Below are 22871 nucleotides of genomic sequence, written 5' to 3' on the forward strand. Positions count from 1 at the left end.
CCTATTTCTCTTGTTAGTTGTAAACATCCTACCATCCCTTTGAAACCCAAACAGCTCTTTCACTTATCTAAAAATACAATTTTCCTTCACACCCTACATGCTAAGACCTCATCCATGTGCATATCAAATGCCTTTTACCCCTAACCTTTTATTGATAATTTCAAGCTTACAGCCTATCCGACTCTAATTTAATTAAATCACAGACAGAACCACACCCATAAACTTGCTTTACTTATTATTGTTTCGTGACAATTACTGGTTTGAGTTATTTCATTATTTACACATATAATTGTTACAATGAATCTAAAAATTGAACCAATTTAGCTTTTCTATTTTCATATTTTAAGGGAGACTCTTTCAAAAAATTTGAATAATTCAGTTTTTCTGTTCTAATGTGATTTGCAATAGTTTGAACAAAAATATTAATTTGGTAAATTTGAGATGTGCAAATCCAACTGAATTGATTAAAATCAATGTTAGTATGTTCCTTTTACCTGTTCTTTATCATAGGCTTGCATTGAGGCTCATGAAAAAGACATGGAGCTATCTTTCGCCATTCAACGTAGTAAGGATATCATATGTGGCATCTGCATGGAAGTAATATATGAGAAAACAAATGCAAGTGAGCGACGTTTTGGAATCCTGTCCAATTGCAGTCATACCTACTGTCTCAATTGCATTCGAAAGTGGAGGAGTGCCAAGCAGTTTGAGAACAAGATTGTAAAGTAAGTCAATAAAAGCAAAATACTGCGGATGCTGGAGATTTGAATTAAAAACAAAGTGTTGGAAGCATTCAGCAGGTCTGGTAGCATTTGTGGAAGGAGAAACAAAGTTAGCAATTCAAGTTGAATATGACTTCTATTTCTCTTCTTCTATATCTTCTCCAGTTCAGCTCCGAAGAAATGTCCTATTCAGCTCAAAATGTTAACTCTGATTCTCCACAGATGCTGCCAGGTCCGCTGAGTAATTCCAACACTGTTTTTATTTATGTAAAGTAAGTCTTTTGACCCTAGTCTTGTAGAAATGTATATTCATTTTGCTGTTTGCAATCTATAAAATCTTGTTCTTCTCTTTTAGGGTTTGATTTATTGGAAAATTATTTTGCTCTATTAAGAAAATGTTTAATTAGCATTGAAATCCAGCTAACTTTCTTTTGTTGAAGCTTAATATTAAAAGAAAATAAATTGTTTCCCAGTGCCAGATTAACAACTGCATTCTTTACTATGTTAAATATGGTTGTCTATGCCAATTTACAGTAGTTACTGGGGGGGGGGGGGGGGGTCCGTTCAATGATCGCCAATTATTTCTCTCACCATCTGTCCATATTTGTTTCTTTTTTAATAAGTAGTGGCATATTTCCCAACCCCATGTTTTTGTGTAATCCAATTCCTACTAATAACACCATAGCAAACCTGAATAGGGTGAACTCAAAAGGTTAGCTTATTGCACACATTCAAAAACCGTGAAATGGAGGGTCCACAACGTCCCCCTCTGTGCACATAGAGTAAAGAGAGGGATAGAGAAAAGAAAGTTTTACAGTACAGAGACCTCAGAGAAAATAAATATTGGCTCACATTAGGTCCAGAGTCCAGAATCAAAGTCCTATGAGGAATTTCTTCACGGAGGTCGGTGGGTTGAAAACCAGTGGTGTAAAGTTTGCTTTTCCAGCGGTGTTGACTTCACAAGATGAAATAGGCACACAGAGATGAAACAGTTTTGCAGGCAATGGTACAGAACTTTCAGCTGAGGCAGGGTAGATGGGGCCAATTGTTCAGCCTGGCCTGAGCTGCTCCTGTGTGGCCTGCTAGTCAGATGTTAAAGCAGCAGAATGGCTTGCAGTTCAGAAAGGCAATATTAACTTGTTCAAGAAGCCAGAGTCTTGGGCCATGTAACCTTACCTCTCCACAAGGTCTTCAACAAAGGATGTTTATCCAGTAACTGGAATTTGGCTTGGTCTTCAGGACTGCTAAAGTCCCCGCCATTATGGGTTAAAAAGAATGTTTGAGAGGCCATTGTCTTAGGAGACTCTCTGTCTGCAATGGCAAATCTGGGTTATCAAATACAAATGGCCATCATGTAGCTCCCTTTGAAGTTGCGCTGAGCAGTGCCCAAGTGGTCTGTTAGTAGCTCCTCAGAAATAACGAGATGCAACATTTCCAACACTGTGACGTGGCTTCTTTTGTTCCAGTGATTCACAGACAATAACTCTCAGACATACGGTCAACCATCTTAATGGTCTTTATCAGCAAAAGGTCAAGTTTAAAATTAAGAAATAGCCATGAGGAAATATTTTATAAAAAATATACAATGTTAGGTTCTGTTCTGTCATACTGAATTGAAGTCTGTTGCAAAGTTTTTTTGAGAGATTATGTACCTATTGTAACCCATAATCTGATGTTGATGGGTAAATTACTTGTGAATGTCTAGTGATGCCAAGGTTCGTGAAATGCATCTGACAATCTTTTGAGAATTCATCTTTACCTACAGAGGACTTGAATCTTATTTTACACAGGTATGGATTAGGTCCAACAGTTTCTTTCAGTCTTCTCTCTAATAGTGTTTGCTTTTTTCTCCACTGTAAGGTTAGAGAGCTCTATACTTTGGTGGTTGCCTTAACTTGTTTATTTTGACATGCAGATAGGAACAGATTTTGATTTATTCTGATTATCCTAAAACTTTATCTTGACTTTTGGTACAGAATATTTAAATCTGAAATTTTCTTCACCGCTAAATAGTTCCATTAAAAGTAAGAAGAATTTAATTATTGCTTACAGCCATTAAATGCTGTGTGGTTAGGATAGAGGACACCTGCCAATTTGTGTAATGTGTATGTTTTAATGGTAATATAGCCCGTCAATATCTACTGCTTTTGTGCAGTGTGCTTTAAATTCACCTCTACAATAAGTCACAACAGAATCTCTTTCTCCCCTCTCTTACATGATTGTTTGTGGAAGCCGAATGAACAAAGACCATATTTATATACTTGGCTTGTGCATACAGAGCTCGCCCTTTGTTTTTATACTTGACCTGACACAAGCTTGAGTCTTCATTTTGGTTGGTGTTCAGTTTCCTCATGCCAATCGCAGTCTTGCTATAGCTTTCTTTCAGAAGAATTAGACCTTGTCTGAAGAACATCTAAGTAATTTCTTTAGGGTGATATCTGTGTTATGACCTTATTTTCAAGTTTAAAATAATTAAATGTGTGTCTTCAATGGTGACAATCTGATTTCTGGTACAACCATACAATGTCTTTTCACTTCAAAGTAATCATTGCTTACCAGCAAAATTGCTAACTGTATGTTTGTAGTATCTATTTAATCTACTTCAAAAATACAATGCAATTAGCCTTTTCTCAGTCAAGTGATTATATTTTTGCAGTTAGAGTCACAGTAAAAAGTTGCATCTTGACTTCTCACATCAATCAGCATTAATTTAAGCTGCAGAGCAATTAATTATCTCAGCTATACAGTGCGTAGATCATTGTCTAGAGCTGAGAATTGTTTTGCATTGAGAAATTATTTGTTACAACACTGTTTATGGGAGAAGAATAGAAATGCTTCAATGTGGCTAGAGTACAGTTAATTGTTCATTTCCTTTGGTATTAAAGAGTGACTATCCCAAATAATTTGTCAGACAAGCTTTTAAAAAAACATGTTTGTAGGTCAAAACTTATATTTAAAGATGTCTAGAAATTATCAATAATGCTTTATGCCCATCTTCCCGGGTACTCCATGTTAAATCCCTCCAATTTGGTTTATGGCCATGCCACAGTACCAAACAGGTTTTATTAAAGTCACAGATAGCTACTTATGTGACTGACCAAGGTAAACTATCTCTCCTCATCCTTCTCGACCTGTCTGAAACCTTTGGTGCAATTTATCACACCATCCTCCTCCAACTCCATGTCACTATTTTCCATCATCACTCGCCTGGTTTCATTCTTATTTATCTAACTGTGGCTAGAGAAACCCACTGATTGCAATTCTCTTGTCCTTCACACACAGTTACCTCCTGGAGTCTGCCGAGGATCTATCCTTGGCCCCCCTCTTGTTTCTTACCTACGTGCTGTTTTTTTTGATAACATATCTGAAAATGTCAGTATGGTGGCGATATCCAACTAGACCACACCACCACCTCTCTCAAATCCTTCATTATCTCTAAATGATCAGACTGCTTGTCCAACACCCAGTAATAGGTGAGCATAAATTTTCTTAAGTTAAATATTGGGAAGACTGAAGCCATTATCTTTGGCCCCTGCCACAAACTCCACTCCCTTGCCACTAGATCCATCCTTCTCCCTGGCAACTGTGTGACGCTGAATCAGACTGTTCACAATCTTTTTCATATTTGACCCTGAGATAAGCTTTCAACCACATATCCGCACCATTGCTAAAACAATCTATTTCCACCTCAGTAACATCGAACACAGCCCTTGCCTCAGCTCATACGCTGCTGAAACACTCACCCCTGCCTTAGTTATCTCTACATTGACTAATCTAATACTCCTCCCACATTTTACCCTCCATAAACTTGAGCTCATCCAAAACTCTGCTGCTCGTGTCCTAACCCTCACCAAATCTTGTTCACTCATCATCCCTGTGCTTGCTGACTCCTGGTTGAGCAACATCTCGATTTTAAAAATTTCATCCTTGCTCTTAAATCTTTTCATGGCCTGGTCCTTTCCCATCTCTGTAATGAATTTTAGCCCTAAACCCCTCAGATATCTGTGCTTCTCTAATTCTGACCTTCTCGACATACCAAATCTTAATGACTCCATCGTTGGTGGCCGTGCCTTCAATTGCCTAGGCCCTAAGCTCTGGAATTCCCACTAAATCTCTCTGCCCCTCTACCTTACTTTTCTCCTTTAAGACACTCCTTAAAACCTACTTCTTCGACCAAGCTTGGCTCAGTGTCATATTTTGTTTTGTAATGCCCCTGTGAAGTGCCTTGAGACTTTAATTATGTTACAGGTATTGTATAAATATAATTTGTTTATGCCTTCAAAATAATTACATTTCTGATATTTTTATCTTTTGATTGAATTTTAAGGAAAGGGTGGTGGAGGTTGAGAGTTTTTTAAATTTTTGTTATTTATTCACACACAATACAAATGATCACAACAATTGCCTTTACAACAATTGCGAGGTTCAAATACATCAGTATGTATGCAGTGCTGATATATTTTGTATGGGATAGGGAGGTGGAAGCATTTGCTTGAAGGTTGACACCCTTAGCTGGATAGAAAGGGAGAGAAAGAGATATGTGAGCCATGATGTATGGGTAGGAAAGAAGACCAGAAAACTGAATCCTCTTGTTATACACTGAGATAATTATAGTTAATTACTATACATGAGTTAATACATTTAAGATGGGAGAGTGTTTATTCAAAAAAGAGAGGAGGAAAGACTAGTATTAAGAGCAGCACTTGAGGTTAATTTAGAGCATAAACAAAAAGGTGAATGATATGAGAGATCAATGGTCAGATATATGGTACTATATTATCCCTAAGAAAATTTATCAAGGAAAAATGTTTCACTTTAGACTTGAACAAAAGTTTTATTGAGCTGGTTTGTATGTCCGGGGTATTGATTTGAACACATCTGAGCCAGTGTGTCTTATTGATTTATGCACTAAAGCAGTTTTTGTTGTGAATGGCAGAATTCAATTGAAACATTTTGTCGAACAAAGATAGCAAATGATTGGAGTTAAATTGAAATGTGATAAGAGCCTTTTGTAAAAAAAAAATGTAAATCTTCAATTTTCAAAGCCTTAAAGTGAATAAATAATGGGTCAGTCTTGTCAAAATAGCCTGCACAAATTTGTATAGCTTTCTTCTGTAACAGAAGAATAGAATGGATTTTTGATTTGTGGTATGCCCACACATTGTTACAGTAGGTTATATGTGACAAAAGAACAGAATTATATATTGTAATTAATGATTGAACTGTCATATCATATCTCAATTTACACAATACTTCTATGCAATGAGAAATATTTTTCAACACTTTTGCTATTTGTTCATTCTAATTTAAAAACTTGTAAATCACAACACCTGGGAATGTTGTACTCTTTTCCTTAATATCTATTCCATCTACCTTAATTCCAAATTAAGAATCATTCAGTAATGATTTTTTTATATTGACAAAAAAAACTGTCCTTTGTAAATTTTTGTTACTTTAAGGTTAACCTGTTACTACAAAGTGGTAGTGAATTCCAGAGCTAAAGACAAAGGGAAGGGGGTTGCAGTAGAGGTTGGAATCAGAAAAATAGTGTGTTTAGCACAGTTTCTAATATGAGGAAGTTACAGAGCTAGGGAGAGCTGAGGCCATGAAGGATTTAAATACGAGGATGAAATTATTTGATTTGGAAGCATTGGGAGACTGAAAGCCAAGGTAGATCATCAAAGAAGATTTCAAATTACGATTTAGGCAGGAAAGTTTTGAATGAACTGTAGTTTACGCAGGAGGGGAGGCCAGCTGGGAGAACGTTGGGGTAGTTGAGTCTGCAGCTGGCAAAAGCAGGGATGATGTGGACAGAGTCAAGAGAGGAGGCAGGTGACTTTATGCAGATTGAAGTTGTGGCCTTTGTGAGGGAGAGAATATGGGGTTGAAAGCTCAGTTTATGGTCAAATAGGATCTCAAGATTGTAAAAAGCATGCGCCAGCCAGGGATAATGGACAGGAATAGGCATAAAATTTGCAGAGGCAGAAGCAGAAGGGCTTTCAATTCTGTCTTTACTCTGTGCTGCCTCAGTTGATCTTGTTCATGGAATAGTAGGGAGCTCTGTAACTTTCACACCACCTTGCGTTCCCATTCCTGACTGAAGTTCAGTTACTGCTCCTGAAATGTATAACTTCAGTTGAAAATTTAAATTTTGGTTGTGGTGTCTCTATGGCATAATAGCCCACTGACATTTGTTGTCCAGGCTCGCAAATGAAGACTACTTGTAAATCTGCACAGATGATCAAAAATGGTAGACGTATTCAATATGTACTTCATATCAGTCTTTACTGAAGAGAAGGAGATGGAAACAGAGATGAATTCTAAAGTGGTTGAGAGTGAGATGAACATTGTTATGATTGAAAAAAGAGAACTTTAGGAAAATTTGCTACATTAAAAGACAAAGTGTCAAAGCCCTATAAGATATGTCCTGGGATGTTGATGGAGATGAAGAAGAAAATTGCTGAGCTGTTAGAAATTATATTTCAGGGCTCTATTGAGTGTGGATACCAGAGACTGGCCATTGTAATATCTAGTTTTAAAAAGAGAAACACAATTAATCTGGATAATTACAGGCTAGTTATTTATCTTAATATCTGTGGTAGAGAAATTTTAGTCTTTAAGTAGGAAATTGTCATACATCTAAATAAGGAAAATAGATTGTGGCCAGCTCAGATTTTAAAAGAGGCAATTGCACTTGTTAAACCTTATGGGGTTCTTGGAGAGGATAACAGATTTAGTAGATGGGGCAATATAGAGCACATATACCTTGAGGGAAGCCTTTCACAAAGTACCACATGGCTAAGTATTAGAAAAAAATTAAGGGTTATGGAATTAGAGGAGGATAGCAAACTTAAATTTGATCGGAAGGGTGAAAACTCAAAGTAGGAAATAACGGCAAGTTATCAGGGTGCTTAGAAGTGGGTAGTGCTGCCCCACAGTATCTGGAGCAGCTTCTGCTCATTGTAATATCAGCGATTGGTGCAGCAATTTTCAAATGAGACCAAAATAGGAGGCATATTTAATTCTTTAGAAGTCCAAAGGAAGCTGCAGAGGGCTAAATGTTAGCAAATGAATTCAGTGCCAATAAGTGTGAGGTAATATATTTTGTTTTTTGGATGAGCAGTAGGATTTGAGGGTAGAGGTTCACAGGACTTGAAAGGTAGCACCTTGGGTTGATAAGGCTCTGGGGAATAAAAGCTAATGCAATTGTAGGTTTTATCACAGCGAAATAGAATATAAAAGTTTAGAGGTAATAATAAGCCAATATAAAGCCTGTATTCAGTTATGGGCTTCACACTATCAAAGATGTTGAGGTTTTTGGAGAGGGTATAGGGCATATTTACTAGGGTGCTGCCTGGCATGAGGAAATATAGATATAAAGGAAAGCATGTAAGAATTGGAATTTTATTTTGTTAGTTGATATGATAGAGGTGTTTGAAATTAGTAAAGGATGGGACGGCATGGCTAGAAATATTTCTAATTGCTATGGAGTTTTGGACATAGAACAAGAGAAACTTCTTTACCCAGAGTTATGAACTTGGAATTTACTTCAAGTTAGTGGTTGAGGAGGAAACTGTGTCAACATTAAAGATCACATTGAGTAGGCGGATACATGGATATGGATACTGGGGCAATTAATGTGATTATGTCTGTGTATTCACATGAACAACAAATGCTGGTATTGACTAGTTGGGCTGAATGGCCTGTTTGTGTTGTGCCTTCTATGTATTGTGTATACTTGGGTGAGATACAGGAGGTCTGCAGTCATTTGTACAACTATACCCAAGCATCACTTAATAGTGTTACAATCCCCAAGGAGAAATCGTAAACCAAATTTACTGAATGACTTCCAAATTATGAAATTACCAGCAAGATTTCACTTTTTGTAGTTTTTACTTTAACACAAATCAGAACCAACACAGATTACACATGAAAATGATACTTCAAATAAAAAGGTAAATTTCACTTTAAATAGCTGATACAACAAAGGTAACTCTGAAACAATCACAAGCATTCGCACCATTCCCCACACAAATGTGGCACTACATAGCTACACAGTTCCACAACATGCTGTTCTTTATTAATGCAAAATAGGTCAGGAGCCCTATCTGAAAACTGCTTTCACTTTTGAGTTTCATTGGTATAATTATCATCAGCAGGCAATGCTCCTGTGAACCCTCTCTCCTTCAGATTACAACACACCTGATGGTGTAGCTTTCTAGAATTCCTTTCCAACTGACCAGGCAATAACATCCTGCTCGGTGGTCTTTCCACTTCTGGGAGAACACACAGTTTTTTAGTGTCTGCAAGCTATTCATACAGCTTTACAGATTTTGGATCTTTTTAGCCAACTCGCACAGTACCTCCAAGAGCTCCTTTCTCCCTTTCTGCTAAACAGAAAAAGACTTTTTCCTGAGAGTGATTTGTTGCTTCTCCTCAAAAATTCTGTGTTCCTCTTTGTTTCTGTCTGCTTTCTCTGTGTTTGCATCTGTGCACTGATTGCCTTCACCTTCCAACTCCTCTGCTTTTAGTTTTCCTTTGTGTCTTCCAGCCACATAGTTTCTTTCTTAACTTCCTTCTTGTTGGCACTGCTTCCAAATCAAATGGACCAGTATTTCTTATCCAAGAAAATTATAATTGATCCCTTTGCAGGATCAAGGGCAAGGAGGACAAGGGCAGCAGATAGATGGGAACACCACCATCTGGAAGTTCCCCTCCAAGCCACTCACCATCCTGACTTGGCAATATATCGCTGTTCCTTTACTGTCGATGGGTCAAAATGCTGGAGCTCCCTCCCTAAGAGCACTGTGGGTGTACCTACACCGCATGGACTGCAGCGGTTCAAAAAGGCAGCTCACCATCACCTTCTCAAGGGCAATTAGGGATGGGTAATAAATGCTGCCCTAGCCAGCAATGCACACATCCTGTGAATGAATTTTAAAAAAATTGATGTCAATTCTTCAAAGTCTTTTTCAAACATTCTTAAAAACAATTGCAGATTCTACAGACCTTCAAAAGAAATTACAAATTTTCCTTACTGTATGTTTCCAGGTCAAAGATATTCACTGTGTTCAGCATCACTTAATATGTTCAGCATTGGATGAGAGAAAAGCAAACAAAATTAGATAAGGGTTTAAAAAAAACCCGCCAGCAAAAAACACAAAGGGGAAGAAACTTGCTCACAGCACTGCTTCTCACTGCGCAGACTGTCAGTTCCCTGGAGGTAGACAGCACCACAGGCTGTTATCTGTGTGGCCTGCAATGGATCTCTTCAATCATATCGATGAAGAACATCATGTAGGCAACGGCCCATGGTGCTGCCTGCCCCTGGGGATTCAATGTGAGTCTGTATAGCGTAGCTTGAAGCAGCACTGTGTGAACAAATTTTTTCCCCAGCAACTCTACAAATAGACTGTTATAGAAACCAAGATGTTTTAATGGCGGTTTCTTTTTTATTGCATAATTCTCAAATGTTTGTTATGAACCTCAGTTTTTGAGACTACTTGAATTAGCTGGCAAGGTTGTAATTACAATATTAAACCAAATGAACCCCACAAATAGATTACTATCGTAGTGCTGCTTGTGGACATCAAGAACAATAAAATGGATACCATTTTGAAAGCTGTCCTGTATAGGTCCCATTCAGCAAACACCCTGTCACATAGTTGATGAGGGCACTTCAAGACTTGAGATGAATCTTGATTGGATTGCAAGGAGGCAAGTTACTGAAATTCTGCGCCTCTGGCTGGTGAAACCAACGTTACTGAGATATGGGGCAGAATCTTTGGGTTGGTGAGCGGGGTGGACCCCGCTCACCGACGCATAAAATGACACGCGGTGACCTCGGGCGTGCATCCCAACGTCACTGCGCGTCATTCAGATATTCAGTTCAGTGGGCACGCACCGGAGTCGACGGCAGGCACACCCACCGAACTGTCAAAGGCCTATTAAGACCATTTAAATATCAATTAAAGTACTTAACTGAGCTGCCTGTCCAACCTTAAGGTTGGCGGGCAGGTGAAGAGCCCAGGCGGCCTTCACATTTATCATGAAACCTCATCCACGGGTGGGATGAGGTTTCATGAAGATTTTGAAACTTTAATAAAATTTTTTCATAAAATTCATTGACATGTCCCAGCTCACGTGACACTGCCACATGAGGGGACATGCCTTAAAATTTTTTTTTGTCTTTATTAAAATTTTAAAAAATCAAACTGATCTCCCTGAGGCAGCTCTTTGCCTCAAGGTGATTTCTGCGCTCTTTCGCGCGCATGCATGAAAGAGCGCAGGCCCCAACTCGGCCTACTCCCCCCGTCACACAGGGAGCGCACAGCACTTCCGGGTGCGCATTATGCTGGATGGGCCTTAATTGGCCCGCCCACGCAAAATGGCGGTGTTGCACTTGCTCCCGCCCAACCACCCCTGATGGGGAGAAAATTCTCCCCATGGTATATGATGCGATCAGGAGGCTGGTAGAAATATACTCAGGATTTTGTGGTCTATCGTACGAGTTACTATGTTGCTAAGGAGGAGTGCTTAGTATCTGCTGTAGATGAGTGAGGGTTAAATCCATGTTTGTTGTTTGTCTGACTAATTAATTAGCGATTAGCCTTCTTGGTAGGAGGGAGGCAAGTGGGATTTTATTTTAAGCGTTGTTGGCAACAACAACAATGATATATTTATGTAGTGCATTTCACCTAATGAAATGTCCCAAGGCATTTCATGGGAATGGGTAGCCTTCCATCTTGTAAGACATGCCCTTGCAAACAGTCGGGCTCCAGAGGAACACTCCACTGAAGCATTATAAACAAAAGGTGACACTGAGCCACATAAGGAGATATTAGGTTAGAGGACCAAAAGTTGGTCAAAGAGTTAGCTTTTAATAGACGTTTTAAAGGAGGTAGAGAGGTGTAGGGAGAGCATTTCAGACCTTGGGGCCGAAGCAACTTAAGGCCCCACCACAAATGGTGGAGCGATTAAAATAGGGGATGTTCAAGAGGCCAGAATTAGAAGAGCACTGATATCTCTGAGGGGTGTGGGTCTGGAGGAGATTCCAGAAACAGAAAATGGCAGGGCCATGGAGGGATTTGAAAACATGGATGAGAATTTTAAAATCAAGATGATAAAGATGTTGCATGACCAGGAATGAATGTAGATCAGCAATCGCGGGTGAAAGGGTAACGGGACTTGGTGAGAGTTACATGCAGGCAGCTGAATTTTGGATGACCTCAACTTATGAAGGGTAGAATGTAGAAGATCAGCCAGGAGTGTGTTGGAATAGTCAAGTCTAAAGGTAAGGAAGGCATGAATAAGGGTTTCAGCAGCAGATGAGGTGAAGCAGCTGATGCGATATCGCCGAAAGAGAATATGTAAATAGAATATGCATGTCTTCATGGAACCAGGGTGTAAAACAGCATGTGACTAGTAGGGTGTGTGCGTACCTGTTCAATCTATAGGTTACACCTGTAGCTTTTATGTATTACTTGTAGTCTTCAAATAAAAGAACCTACTTGTAGTGTGTCAATCCTATGTGAGTTTGCATGAAGAAAGCAAGTAATGCAGCAACAGGGGTCAAGTTGGGCGATGAATGGGCGGTCTTAGTGATGGTGAGAATATGAGATAGGAAGCTCATTTCAGGGTCAAGTGTGAACCCAAGTTTGCGAAGTCTGATTTAGTATCAGACTGTTGTCAGGGAGAGGAATGGAGTCAATAACGGAAAAAAGACTTGCATTTATATCATGCCTTTCCCAATCACTGGCCATTTCAGTGTTTTACAGCCAATTCAGTACTTTTGAAGTGCGGTCACTGTTGTGAGGTAGGATATGTAGTGTAACATAATGTAGATAGCTCAGGAATGGAGTTTGGAATGAGATCTGAAGAAAATGGCTTCAGTCCTCCCAATATTTAATTGGAGGAAATTTCTGTCATCCAGTACTAGATGTCAGGTAAGTTGTCTGTTAACTTAGCAACTGTGGAGGAGTTGAGAGAACATGTGAACATACAAATTAGGAGCAGGAGTAGGCCACCTGGCCCCTCGAGCCTACTCTGCCATTCATTAAGATCATAGCTAATCTAATGTGGCCTCAACTCCACTTTCCTTCCTACTCCCTGTACCCTTTGACTGTCTTGTCAATCAATATTCAATGACTCTGCTGTTCTCTGGGGAAGAGAGCTCCACAGACTCACGACCCTTTGAGAGAAAAAATTTCTCCTCATCGCTGTCTTATTTTTAAATTGTGCCCGCTAGTTCTAGTCTCTCCCACAAGGGGAAAACATCCTCTTAACATCTACCACATCAAGTCCCCTCAGGATCTTATGTGTCAGTAAGATCGCTTCCGATTCTTTTAAACTCCAATGGATACAGGCCCAACTTTCCTCATAGGATAACTCCCTCATGCAAGGAATCAGTTGAGTGAACCTTCTCTGAACTGCTTCTAAGGCAATTATGTTCTTTCTTAAATAAGCATACAAAACTATACACGGTACTCTAGATGTGGTCTCACCAATGCCCCTCGATATGTGTTCTCAACCTTCTGAGAGAAGAAATTTCTCCTCATCGCCATCTTAAATGGGGGAATCCCTTATACTGAAAATGTGTCCCTAGTTCTAGATTCCCTCATATGGGAAACATTCTCTGTGTATACCCTGTCAAGCCCCCACAGAATCTTATATGTTTCAAAAAGGTTGCTGCTTGTTCTTCTAAGCGCCAATGAGTATAGGCCAAACCTGTTCAACCTTTCCCACTAAGCCAATCACTTGATCCCAGGAATCAATCCACTGAACTTTCTCTGAACTGCTTCTAATGCAATTATGTCCATCCTTAAGTAAGGAGATCAAAATTGAACTTATATAAGACACTGGTTAGACCTCAACTGGAGTATTGTGTACACTCCCGGGCGCCACACTATAGGAACAATGTGAACGCATTGGAGAGAGTGCATAAGAGATTTACGAGAATGGTTCCAGGGATGGGACACTTCAGCTATGAGGAAAGATTGAAGAAGTTGGGACTGTTCTCCTTGGAGAAGAGAAGGCTAAGAGGAGACTTGATAGACATTTTCAAAATCATGAGGGGTCTGGACAGAGTAGATAGAGAGAAACTGTTCCCACTTGTAAACAGGTTGAGAACCAGAGGGCACAGTTTTAAAGTGTTTTGCAAAAGAAACAAATGCGAGGTGAGAAAAAAACTTTTTCACACAGCGAGAAGTTAGGGTTTGGAATGCACTGCCTGTAAGTGTGGTGGAGACAGGTTCAATTGAGGCATTTAAGAGGGCATTAGATGATTATTTAAATAGAAATAACATGCAGGGTTACGGGGAAAAGGCAGGAGATTGGCACTAAGTTAAAATGCTCAGAGAGCGGTGCAGACACGATGGGCTGAATGGCCTCCTTTTGCACCGTAACAATTCTGTGATTCTGTGAAAGCATCTCTACCTTTATATTCCATTCCCCTTGGAATAAATGACAACATTCCCATTTGCCTTCCTAATCACTTGTTGTACCTGCATACTAACTTATTGTGATTAATGTACCAGGACACCCAGAACACACTGTACCTCAGTGTTCTGAAATCTCTCTCTATTTAAATTATATGCTGCATTTTTTTATTCTTCCTGCCAAAGTGGACAAGTTCACATTTTCTGGCATTATACTCCTCTGCCAAATTTTTGCCCACTCACTTAACCTATTATATCCCATTGTAGATTATTTCTGTCATCTTCACAACTTTCCTACTTATATTTGTGTCATCAGCAAATTTATTAACCATACATTCAGTCCCGTCATCCAAATGATTAATATAGATTGTAAATAGTTGAGGCCCCAGCACTGATCTCTGTGGCTCTCCACTTGTTACATATTACCAACCCGCAAGCAACCCATTTATGCCTGCACTCTGTTTCCTGTTAGCTAACCATCCCTCTATCCATGCTAATATGTTACCCCCTACATCATGAGCTCTTATTTTCTATAATAACCTTTAAAGTGACACCTTGTCAAATGTCTTCTAGAAATCTAAGTACACCATACGAACATACAAATTAGGAACAGGAGTAGGTCACTTGCCCCCTTGAGCCTGCTCCACCATTCAACAAGATCATGGCTGATCTGAATGTAACCTCAACCCCACATTCCTGCCTACCCCTGATAACCTTTCACCTCCTTGTTAATCAAGAATCTATCTAAAAATATTCAAAGACTCTGCTTCCACTGCCTTTTGAGGAAGAGAGTTCCAAAGATTCCCAACCCTCAGAGAAAAAAATTTTCCTCATCTCTGTCTTAAATGAGCGACCCCTTATTTTTAAACAGTGACCTCCTAGTTCTAAATTCTTCCACAAGAGGAAACATCCTCACCACATCCACCCTGTCAAGACCCTTCAGGATCTTAAAGGTTTCAATTAAGTTGCCTCTTACTCTTCTAAATTCCAATGGATACAAGACTAACCTGTCCAGCCTTTCCTCATAAGACAACCTTGCCATTTCAATACTCCACCCTGCTCTCATGCCCACATGTCCCTCCTTGGCCTGCTGCAGTGTTCCAGTGAAGCTCAACGCAAACTGGAGGAACAGCACCTCATCTTCCGACTAGGCACTTTATAGCCTTCCAGACTGAATATTAAGTTCAACAATTTTAGATCATGAACTCTCTCCTCCATCCCCACCCCCTTTCCGATCCCCCCCCTTTTTTTTTGTTTTTTTCCAATAATTTATATAGATTTTTCTTTTCCCACCTATTTCCATTATTTTTAAATGTATTTCCATCCATTGTTTTATCTCTACCTTTTAGCCTTTTTCGATTCCTTCACCCCACCCCACCCCCACTAGGGCTATCTGTACCTTGCTTGTCCTGCTTTCTAGCACATTCCTTAGATAATATCACCACCTTCAACACCTCTTTGTCCTTTTGTCTATGACATCTTTTAGCTATCTCCACCTATCACTGGCCCTCTATCCAGCTCTAATTGTCCCACCCCCCCCCCCCCCCCCCTTAAACCAGCTTATATTTTACCTCTCTTCTATTTTTACTTAGTTCTGTTGAAGAGTCATACAGACTCGAAACGTTAACTGGGTTCCTCTCCGCAGATGCTGCCAGACCTGCTGAGTTTTTCCAGGTATTTTTATTTTTATTTTTGTTTTGGATTTCCAGCATCCACAGTTTTTTGCTTTTATCTGCTCATGCCCAGTATTAGTCGAGTAAACCTTCTCTGAACTGCTAGCACATTTACATCTTTCTTTAAGTAAGGAGACCAGTACTGTACACAATACTCCAGATGTGGTCTCACCAATGCCCTGTATAACTGAAGCATAACCTCCCTACTTTTGTAATCACTCCCCTCACAATAAATCTATTAGCTTTCCTAATTAGGTGCTGTATCTGCATACTAACCTTTTGTGATTCATGCCCTAGGACACCCAGGTCCCTCTGAATCTCAGAGCTCTGCAATCTCTCGCCATTTAAATAATAAGTTTCTTTTTTATTCCTCCTGCCAAAATGAGCAATTTCACATTTGCCTACATTATACTCCATTTGCCAGATTATTGCCCACTCGCTTAGCCTATCTGTGTCACTTTGTAGCCTCCTTACATCCTCTTCACAGTCTACTTTCCTACCTATGTGTTGTCAGCAAATTTAGCCACCATTCCTTCAGTCCCTTCATCCAATTCATAAATTGTAAAAAGTTGAGGCCCAGCACTGATCCCTGTGGCACACCACTTGTCACATCCTGCCAACCAGAAAAAGACTAATTTATGCCAATTCTCTGCTTCCTGTTAGCTAACCAATCTTCTATCCATGTCAATATATTAACCCCTACACCATAAGCTTTTATTTTCTGCAATAACCTTTGATATGGCACTTTATCAAATGCCTTCTGGAAATATAAGTACAGTACATCCACCGGTTCTCCTTTATCCACAGCACATGTTACTCCTTCAGAGAACTCCAATAAATTGGTTAAACGTGATTTCCCTTTTACAAAACCATGTTGACTCTGCCTGATTGCTTTGAATTTTTCTAAGTGCCCTGCTATAACATCTTTAAAAATAGATTCTAACATTTTCCCTATGACAGATGTTGGTCTAACTGGCCTATAAGTTTCCTGCTTTCAGTCTCCCTCCCTTTTTTAAATAAATAGACTATCTTCCAATCTAATGGAATCTTCCCCGAATCTAGGGAATTTTGGAAAATTAAAACCAGTGCATCAACTATCTCACTAGCCACTTCTTTCAAGAGCTTAGGGTGAAGTCCGTCTGGACCTGGGGATCTGTCAGCCTGCAGCCCCAACAATTTGCTCAATACCACTTCCTGGTGATTATAATTTTCCCCGAGTTTCTCACTCCCTTCTAATTCCTGATTTACAGCTATTTTCAGGATTTTACTTGTGCCCTCTGTAGTGAAGCCTGAAGCAAAATACCTGTTTAATTCATCCGCCAACTCCCTACTTTCCATTATCAATTCCCCAGACACACTTTCTATAGGGCCAACACTCACTTTGTTAACTTTTTTTAATTTAAATATCTATAGAAGCTCTTACTATCCATCTTTATATTACTAGCTAGCTTTCTCTCATACTCTTAATTTTTCCCTCCTTATTAATCTTTTTGTCATTCTTTGCTGTTCTTTATATTCTTTCCAATCTTCTGACCTGCCACCCTCCTTCACGTAATTATATGCTTTTTCTTTAAGTTTGATACTGTCTTTAACTTTTTTAGTTAACCTCGGATGGTGGGCCCTCCCCTTGGAATTTTTCTTTCTCATTGGAATGTATATATTGTGTATTCTAAAATATCCCTTTAAATGTCTGTCACTGAACTTCTATTGACCTATCCCTTAACCTCATTTGCCACTTCACTCTGCTTTCATGCCCTCATAACTGTCCTTATTTAAGTTTTAAAATACTAGTCTTGGACGCACTTGTTTTTCCCTCAGAATGAATGTAAAATTCAATCATATTATGACCATTGCTAGCTAGGGATGCCTTCACTAGGAGACTATCAATTAATCCTATCCCATTGCTCAATACCAGGTCTAGCCTGCTCCCTGGTTGGCTCCAGAATGTGGTGTTCTAAGAAACTATACCGAAACCATTCTATGAACTCCTCATCTACACTATCTTTGCCCATCTGATCTTTCCAGTCTATATGTAGATTAAAATTTCCCATGATTATTGCTGTACCTTTCTGGCAAGCTCCCAATATCTCTTGTTTTGTACTCTGTCCTATTGTGCAGTTACAATTAGGGGGCCTGTACACCACTCCCACAATTGACTTCTTGCCTTTATCGTTCCTCATCTCGACCCAAACTACTTCTACACCCTGGTTTCCTGAACTTAGGTCACCCCTCTCTAATGTGCTAATACCATTATTAATTAACAGAGCCGCCCTTCCACCTTTTTCTAACTTGCTGTCCTTCCTAGATGTCTCATACCCTTCAATATTCAGGTCCCAATCCATGTCATTCTGTAGCCATGTCTCTGTAATGGCTATCAGATCGTACATTTCTTTTTGCGCTATCAGTTCATCTGTTTTGCTTCGCATGCTAGGTGCATTTAGATACAGAGCCTTTAGCTTTGTCCTTTTATTATTTTTGTAGAGTCTAGCCTTATCTGCTGATTTACTTTTAGATTTGCACTCTCTGACTCTTCCTGTAACAGTCTGTTTATCATTTCCCATATTAATACCTGTCTCTCTTGCCTTGCGTCTACTCTTTGGTTTACTACATCTTCCCAAATTTGAGCCCTTGCCCCCACAATTCGGTTTAAAACCCTCTCTACTTCCCTAGTTAGGCAGCTCGCGAGGACATTGACCCCAGCACGGTTCAGGTGTAAACCATCTCAACGGTATAGATCCCACTTTCCCCAATACTGATGTCAGTGCCCCACAAACCGAACCCACTTCTCCCACATCAGTCTTTGAACCATGCATTCATTTTTCTGATCTTATTTGTCCTATGCCAATTTGCACATGGGTCAGGTTAATAATCTAGAAATTATTATATTTGAGGCTCTGCTTCTTAATTTGGTGCCTAGCTTGTCGTACTGACTATGCAGAGCCTCCTTCCTCATCCTGCCTATGTCATTGTTACCAACATGGACCATGACCACTGAATCCTTCCCCTCCCACTGCAAGTTCCTCCCCAGACATGAACAGATGTCCCAAGCCCTGGCACCAGGCAGGCAACAAAGCCGTCTGGATTCTCACTGTTTGCTACAGAGAACATGTCAATCCCCCTCACTATACTGTCCCTTACTACCACTACATTGCATTTTGCTCCCCCCACTTGGATGGCCTCCTGTACCACGGTGCCATGGTCAGTTTGCTCATCCACCCTGCAGCCCCCACCCTTATCCAGACAAGCTGAGAGAACCTTAAACCTGTTGGAATATTCCAGAGCTCACACTCCTTCCCTCTGGGCCCCCTTATCTGTCTTACAGTCACACCCTCCTGTCCCTGGCCACTGATCAAATCAGAAGAGCCTATCCTAAGTGGTGTGACTGCCTCCTGGTATAAAGCATCCAGGTAACTTTTCCCCCTCCCTGTCGCAGAGTCTGCAGCTCAGCCTCCAGCTCAATGACTCTGAGCCGAAGTTCCTCAAGCCACAAACGCTTACTGCAGATGTATTTGCCCTGGATCAAAATGTTATGCTGCAGCCTTGACGCATCACCTGTCCTGCCATCCTTAATGTGTTTTAAATAATTACATAATTATATTAATCACTTATTTATGTTGCTTTCTTACATATTTTAATAACTTTACCACAAATTGTGTCCCATTTTAAACCTTAGGGATAGAATAGAACTTACCCACTTACCAGATACTCACCAAACAGCTAGCTCCTTTCCCTGTAGTAGAGAAAGAAATCATTTCTATGGGGTGAGAAATATAGGAAGAAGAAGTGAACAATTCCTTCTCCCCCTTTACCGAACTCCCCTCTCACTAAATTCCAAGTCTTCACTCAGTCACCACATTCACAGTTTTTCCGTGTTGCTGGTTACTTTCTTAAAGAACTCTAATAAATTTTCCTTTCACAAAACCATGTTGACGCTGCCTGATTGCACTGAGACTTTCTAAGTTACCTGCTAAAACTTCCTTAATAGATTGCAGCATTTCCCTGTGGCAGATTTAAAGCTAACTGGCCTGTAGTTTGCTGTTTTCTGTCTGTCCCCTATCTTAATTAGAGGGGTTACCTTTGCTATTGTCCAATCTGATGGGACCTTTCCAGACTCTAGGGAATTTTGAAAAATTAAAACCAATGCATTTACTATCTCAGCAGCTACTTCTTATAAGACTCTAGCGTGAAGTCCATCAGGACCTGAGGACTTGAGCTTTTACTTCTAATAGTTTTCATAGTACTTTTTCCCTGGTGATTGTAATTGTTTTAAGTTCTTCCCTCCCTTTCGCCTCTTGATGCACACTTATTTCTGGGATTTAAAAAAATTAATTCACGGGATGTGGGCTTCGCTGGCTGGGCCAGCGTTTATTGCTCATCCCTGATTGCCCTTAAGAAGGTGGTGGTGAGCTGCCTCCTTGAACCGCTGCAGTGCCTGTGGTGTAGGTACGCCCACAGAGCTGTTAAGGAGAGAGTTCCAGGATTTTGATCCAGCGACAGTGAAGGAACGGCATTATATTTCCAAGTCAGGATGGTGTGTGGCTTGGAGGGGAGCTTCTAGGTTGTGGTGTTCCCATCTATCTGCTGCCCTTGTCCTTCTAGATGGTAGCAGTCGTGGGTTTGGAAGCTGTTGCCTAAGGAGCTTTGGTGAGTTTCTGTAGTGCATCTTGTAGATGGTACATACTGCTGCTACTGAACGTCGGTGGGGGAGATAGTGAATGTTTGTGGGTGTCAAACAAATGGGCTGCTTTGTCCTGGACGGTGTCAAGCTTCTTGAGCGTTGTGGAAGCTGGGATGTTATTTGTATCGTGTACAACGAAAACAGATGCAAAATATCTGTAAAATTTCTCCGCCAATTCCATATTTTTCATTATTAATTCTCCAGCCTCACTCTGTAGAGGACCAATGTTCATTTTACTTATTCTGGTGATAGTAGTGAGTTGGAGCTGAGAGTCATCAGTGTACAGGTGAAAACCAACACTGAGCTTTTGGATAATGTTCCCGAAGGCAGCACATAGATGAGAAACAGGAGAGACCAAGGATAGAACCTTGGGAGACACCACAGGTAATTGTGCAGAAGCAGGAGGAGAAGCTATTGCAAGTGATTCTCTGGCTATGATTAGATGGATAGGAATGGAACCACGTGAGAGCATTTCCACCCAACTAGACGACAGTGGAGAAGCAATGGAGGATGGTGGTCAATTGTGTCAAAGGCTGCAGACAGGTTGAGAAGGAAGAGGAGGGAAATTTTACCTTTGTCACAGTCCCATAGAATGTAATTTGTGTCTTTGTGGCAAACATGGAGTTCTGGAAAGATGGGAATGGATCTGGGAAGCGACAACATGTTTAAGAACTTGGGAGAGGAAAGGGAGGTTGGAGATGGCATGGTAGTTTGCAAGGACGTTGGGGTCAAGAGTTGGTTTCTTTGAGGAGAGTGGCGATGACATCAGATTTAAAGGAGAGAGGGACAACACATGAAGAGAGGGAACCATTAAACAATATCGGCTAACATGGGGACCAGGAGGGGAAATTGGGTGGTTATCAATTTCATGGGAATAGGATCGCGGGAGCAGGAGGTCAGTCTCATGGATAAGATGAGCTTAGAGAGGACATGATTTCAAGACAATATGTCTGACAATGGGAGTCAAACCAAGTTGATTTTGTGTGGCAGATTCAGTAGTATGATATCTGAACCAGTAGATCTGCAATCTGGCTCATAAGTAGACCTATCAATGGGTTTGGAATCTTACCACACAACCTGTTAATCTTGTAAGCCAATGCTGGTAAGCTATACAATTTTAATCGGTTAAACTCTATCACTACCTCTGTGCACAGTGGAGGACTTTAAGCCTTTACCCTTGTCAGCTACATTTACGTTCTGTAGACATATGTAAGTAGAGTGTATCCCTATGGAGGGGGACGAGAGACTATGCACTCCTTTTTAGGCAAGCAAAAGTTCTAATAATTTGCCTTGGAGATTGTTAAGCATGACAGTGATTTTTATGAATCTCAGGACTCTTGACTAACTAAAAGTAACACCCAAGTATATCTCTTACCATTTGTAAAATTGCTGTTTTCTGTTTTAATGTACAGGGGTATTTAAGTTTAGTTCAGTGAAACTTCATATGTCATCAAAGGATGGCCTACATAAGCCAAAATCTAATATTTAGGCTAATTTGTATTATAAATAGAATGGTAATTATGTAAAATTGGGCATTGTAATTAGGCTGGTATTTCACAAGTGATATTGAACGATATCATTGTACAATATCACAGAATTGTTACAGTGCACAAAAGGGAGCCATTCGGCCCATTGCATCTGCACCAGCACTCCGAATGAGCAGTTCGATTGAACCTGCCTCCACCACACTCTCGGGCAGTGCATTGCGGACCTTAACCGTTCACTGTGTGAAAAAGTTCTTTCTCGGGTTGCATTTGCTTCTTTAACCAAATACTTTAAATCTGTGCCCTCTCATTCTCTATCTTTTCATGAGTGGAAACAATTTCTCTCTAGTTACTCTGCCCAGACCTTTATTGGTTTTGAGTACCTCTATCAAATCTCCTCACAGCCTTTTTTTCTCCAAGGAAAACAATTCTAATTTCACCAATCTGCCTTCATAACTGAAGTTCCTCACCTCTGGAACCATTCCTGTGAATCTTTTCTGTACTCTCTTCAATGCCGTCACATCCTTCCTAAAATGTGGCACCCAGAACTGGATGCAATACTCTAGTTGAGACCGAACTAGTGTCTTATACAAGTTCAACATAACCTCCTTGCTCTTGTACTTTATAACTCTATCAATAAAGCTTAGGATACTATATGCTTTATTAACTGCTCCCTCAACCTGCCCTGCCCCCTTAAATGATTCATGCACATATACACCCAGGTACCTCTGCTCCTGCACCCACTTTAGAATAGTGCACTTTATTTTATACTGTCTCTTCATGTTCTTCCTACCAAAATAAATTACTTCACATTTCTCCGCATTGAATTTCATCTGCCACTTGTCCGCCCATTCCACCAACTTGTCTATGTCCTTTTG

The 22871-nt window shown here is 40.2% G+C and overlaps 1 protein-coding gene across 1 annotated transcript in view; it reads left to right on the top strand.

The window, feature by feature from the left end:
* The window catches only part of mkrn1 (makorin, ring finger protein, 1), a 94045-nt gene that overhangs the window by 61355 nt on the left and 9819 nt on the right, over positions 1 to 22871 (top strand). Inside the window, exon 5 of the mRNA XM_078568249.1 lies at positions 511 to 725. Coding sequence (XP_078424375.1) covers positions 511 to 725 — 215 coding nt within the window. The remainder of the gene's footprint in view (positions 1 to 510; positions 726 to 22871) is intronic.

This window comes from Cetorhinus maximus, chromosome 22 (genome assembly GCF_964194155.1).
Source record: "Cetorhinus maximus chromosome 22, sCetMax3.hap1.1, whole genome shotgun sequence".
Lineage (NCBI taxonomy): Eukaryota > Metazoa > Chordata > Chondrichthyes > Lamniformes > Cetorhinidae > Cetorhinus > Cetorhinus maximus.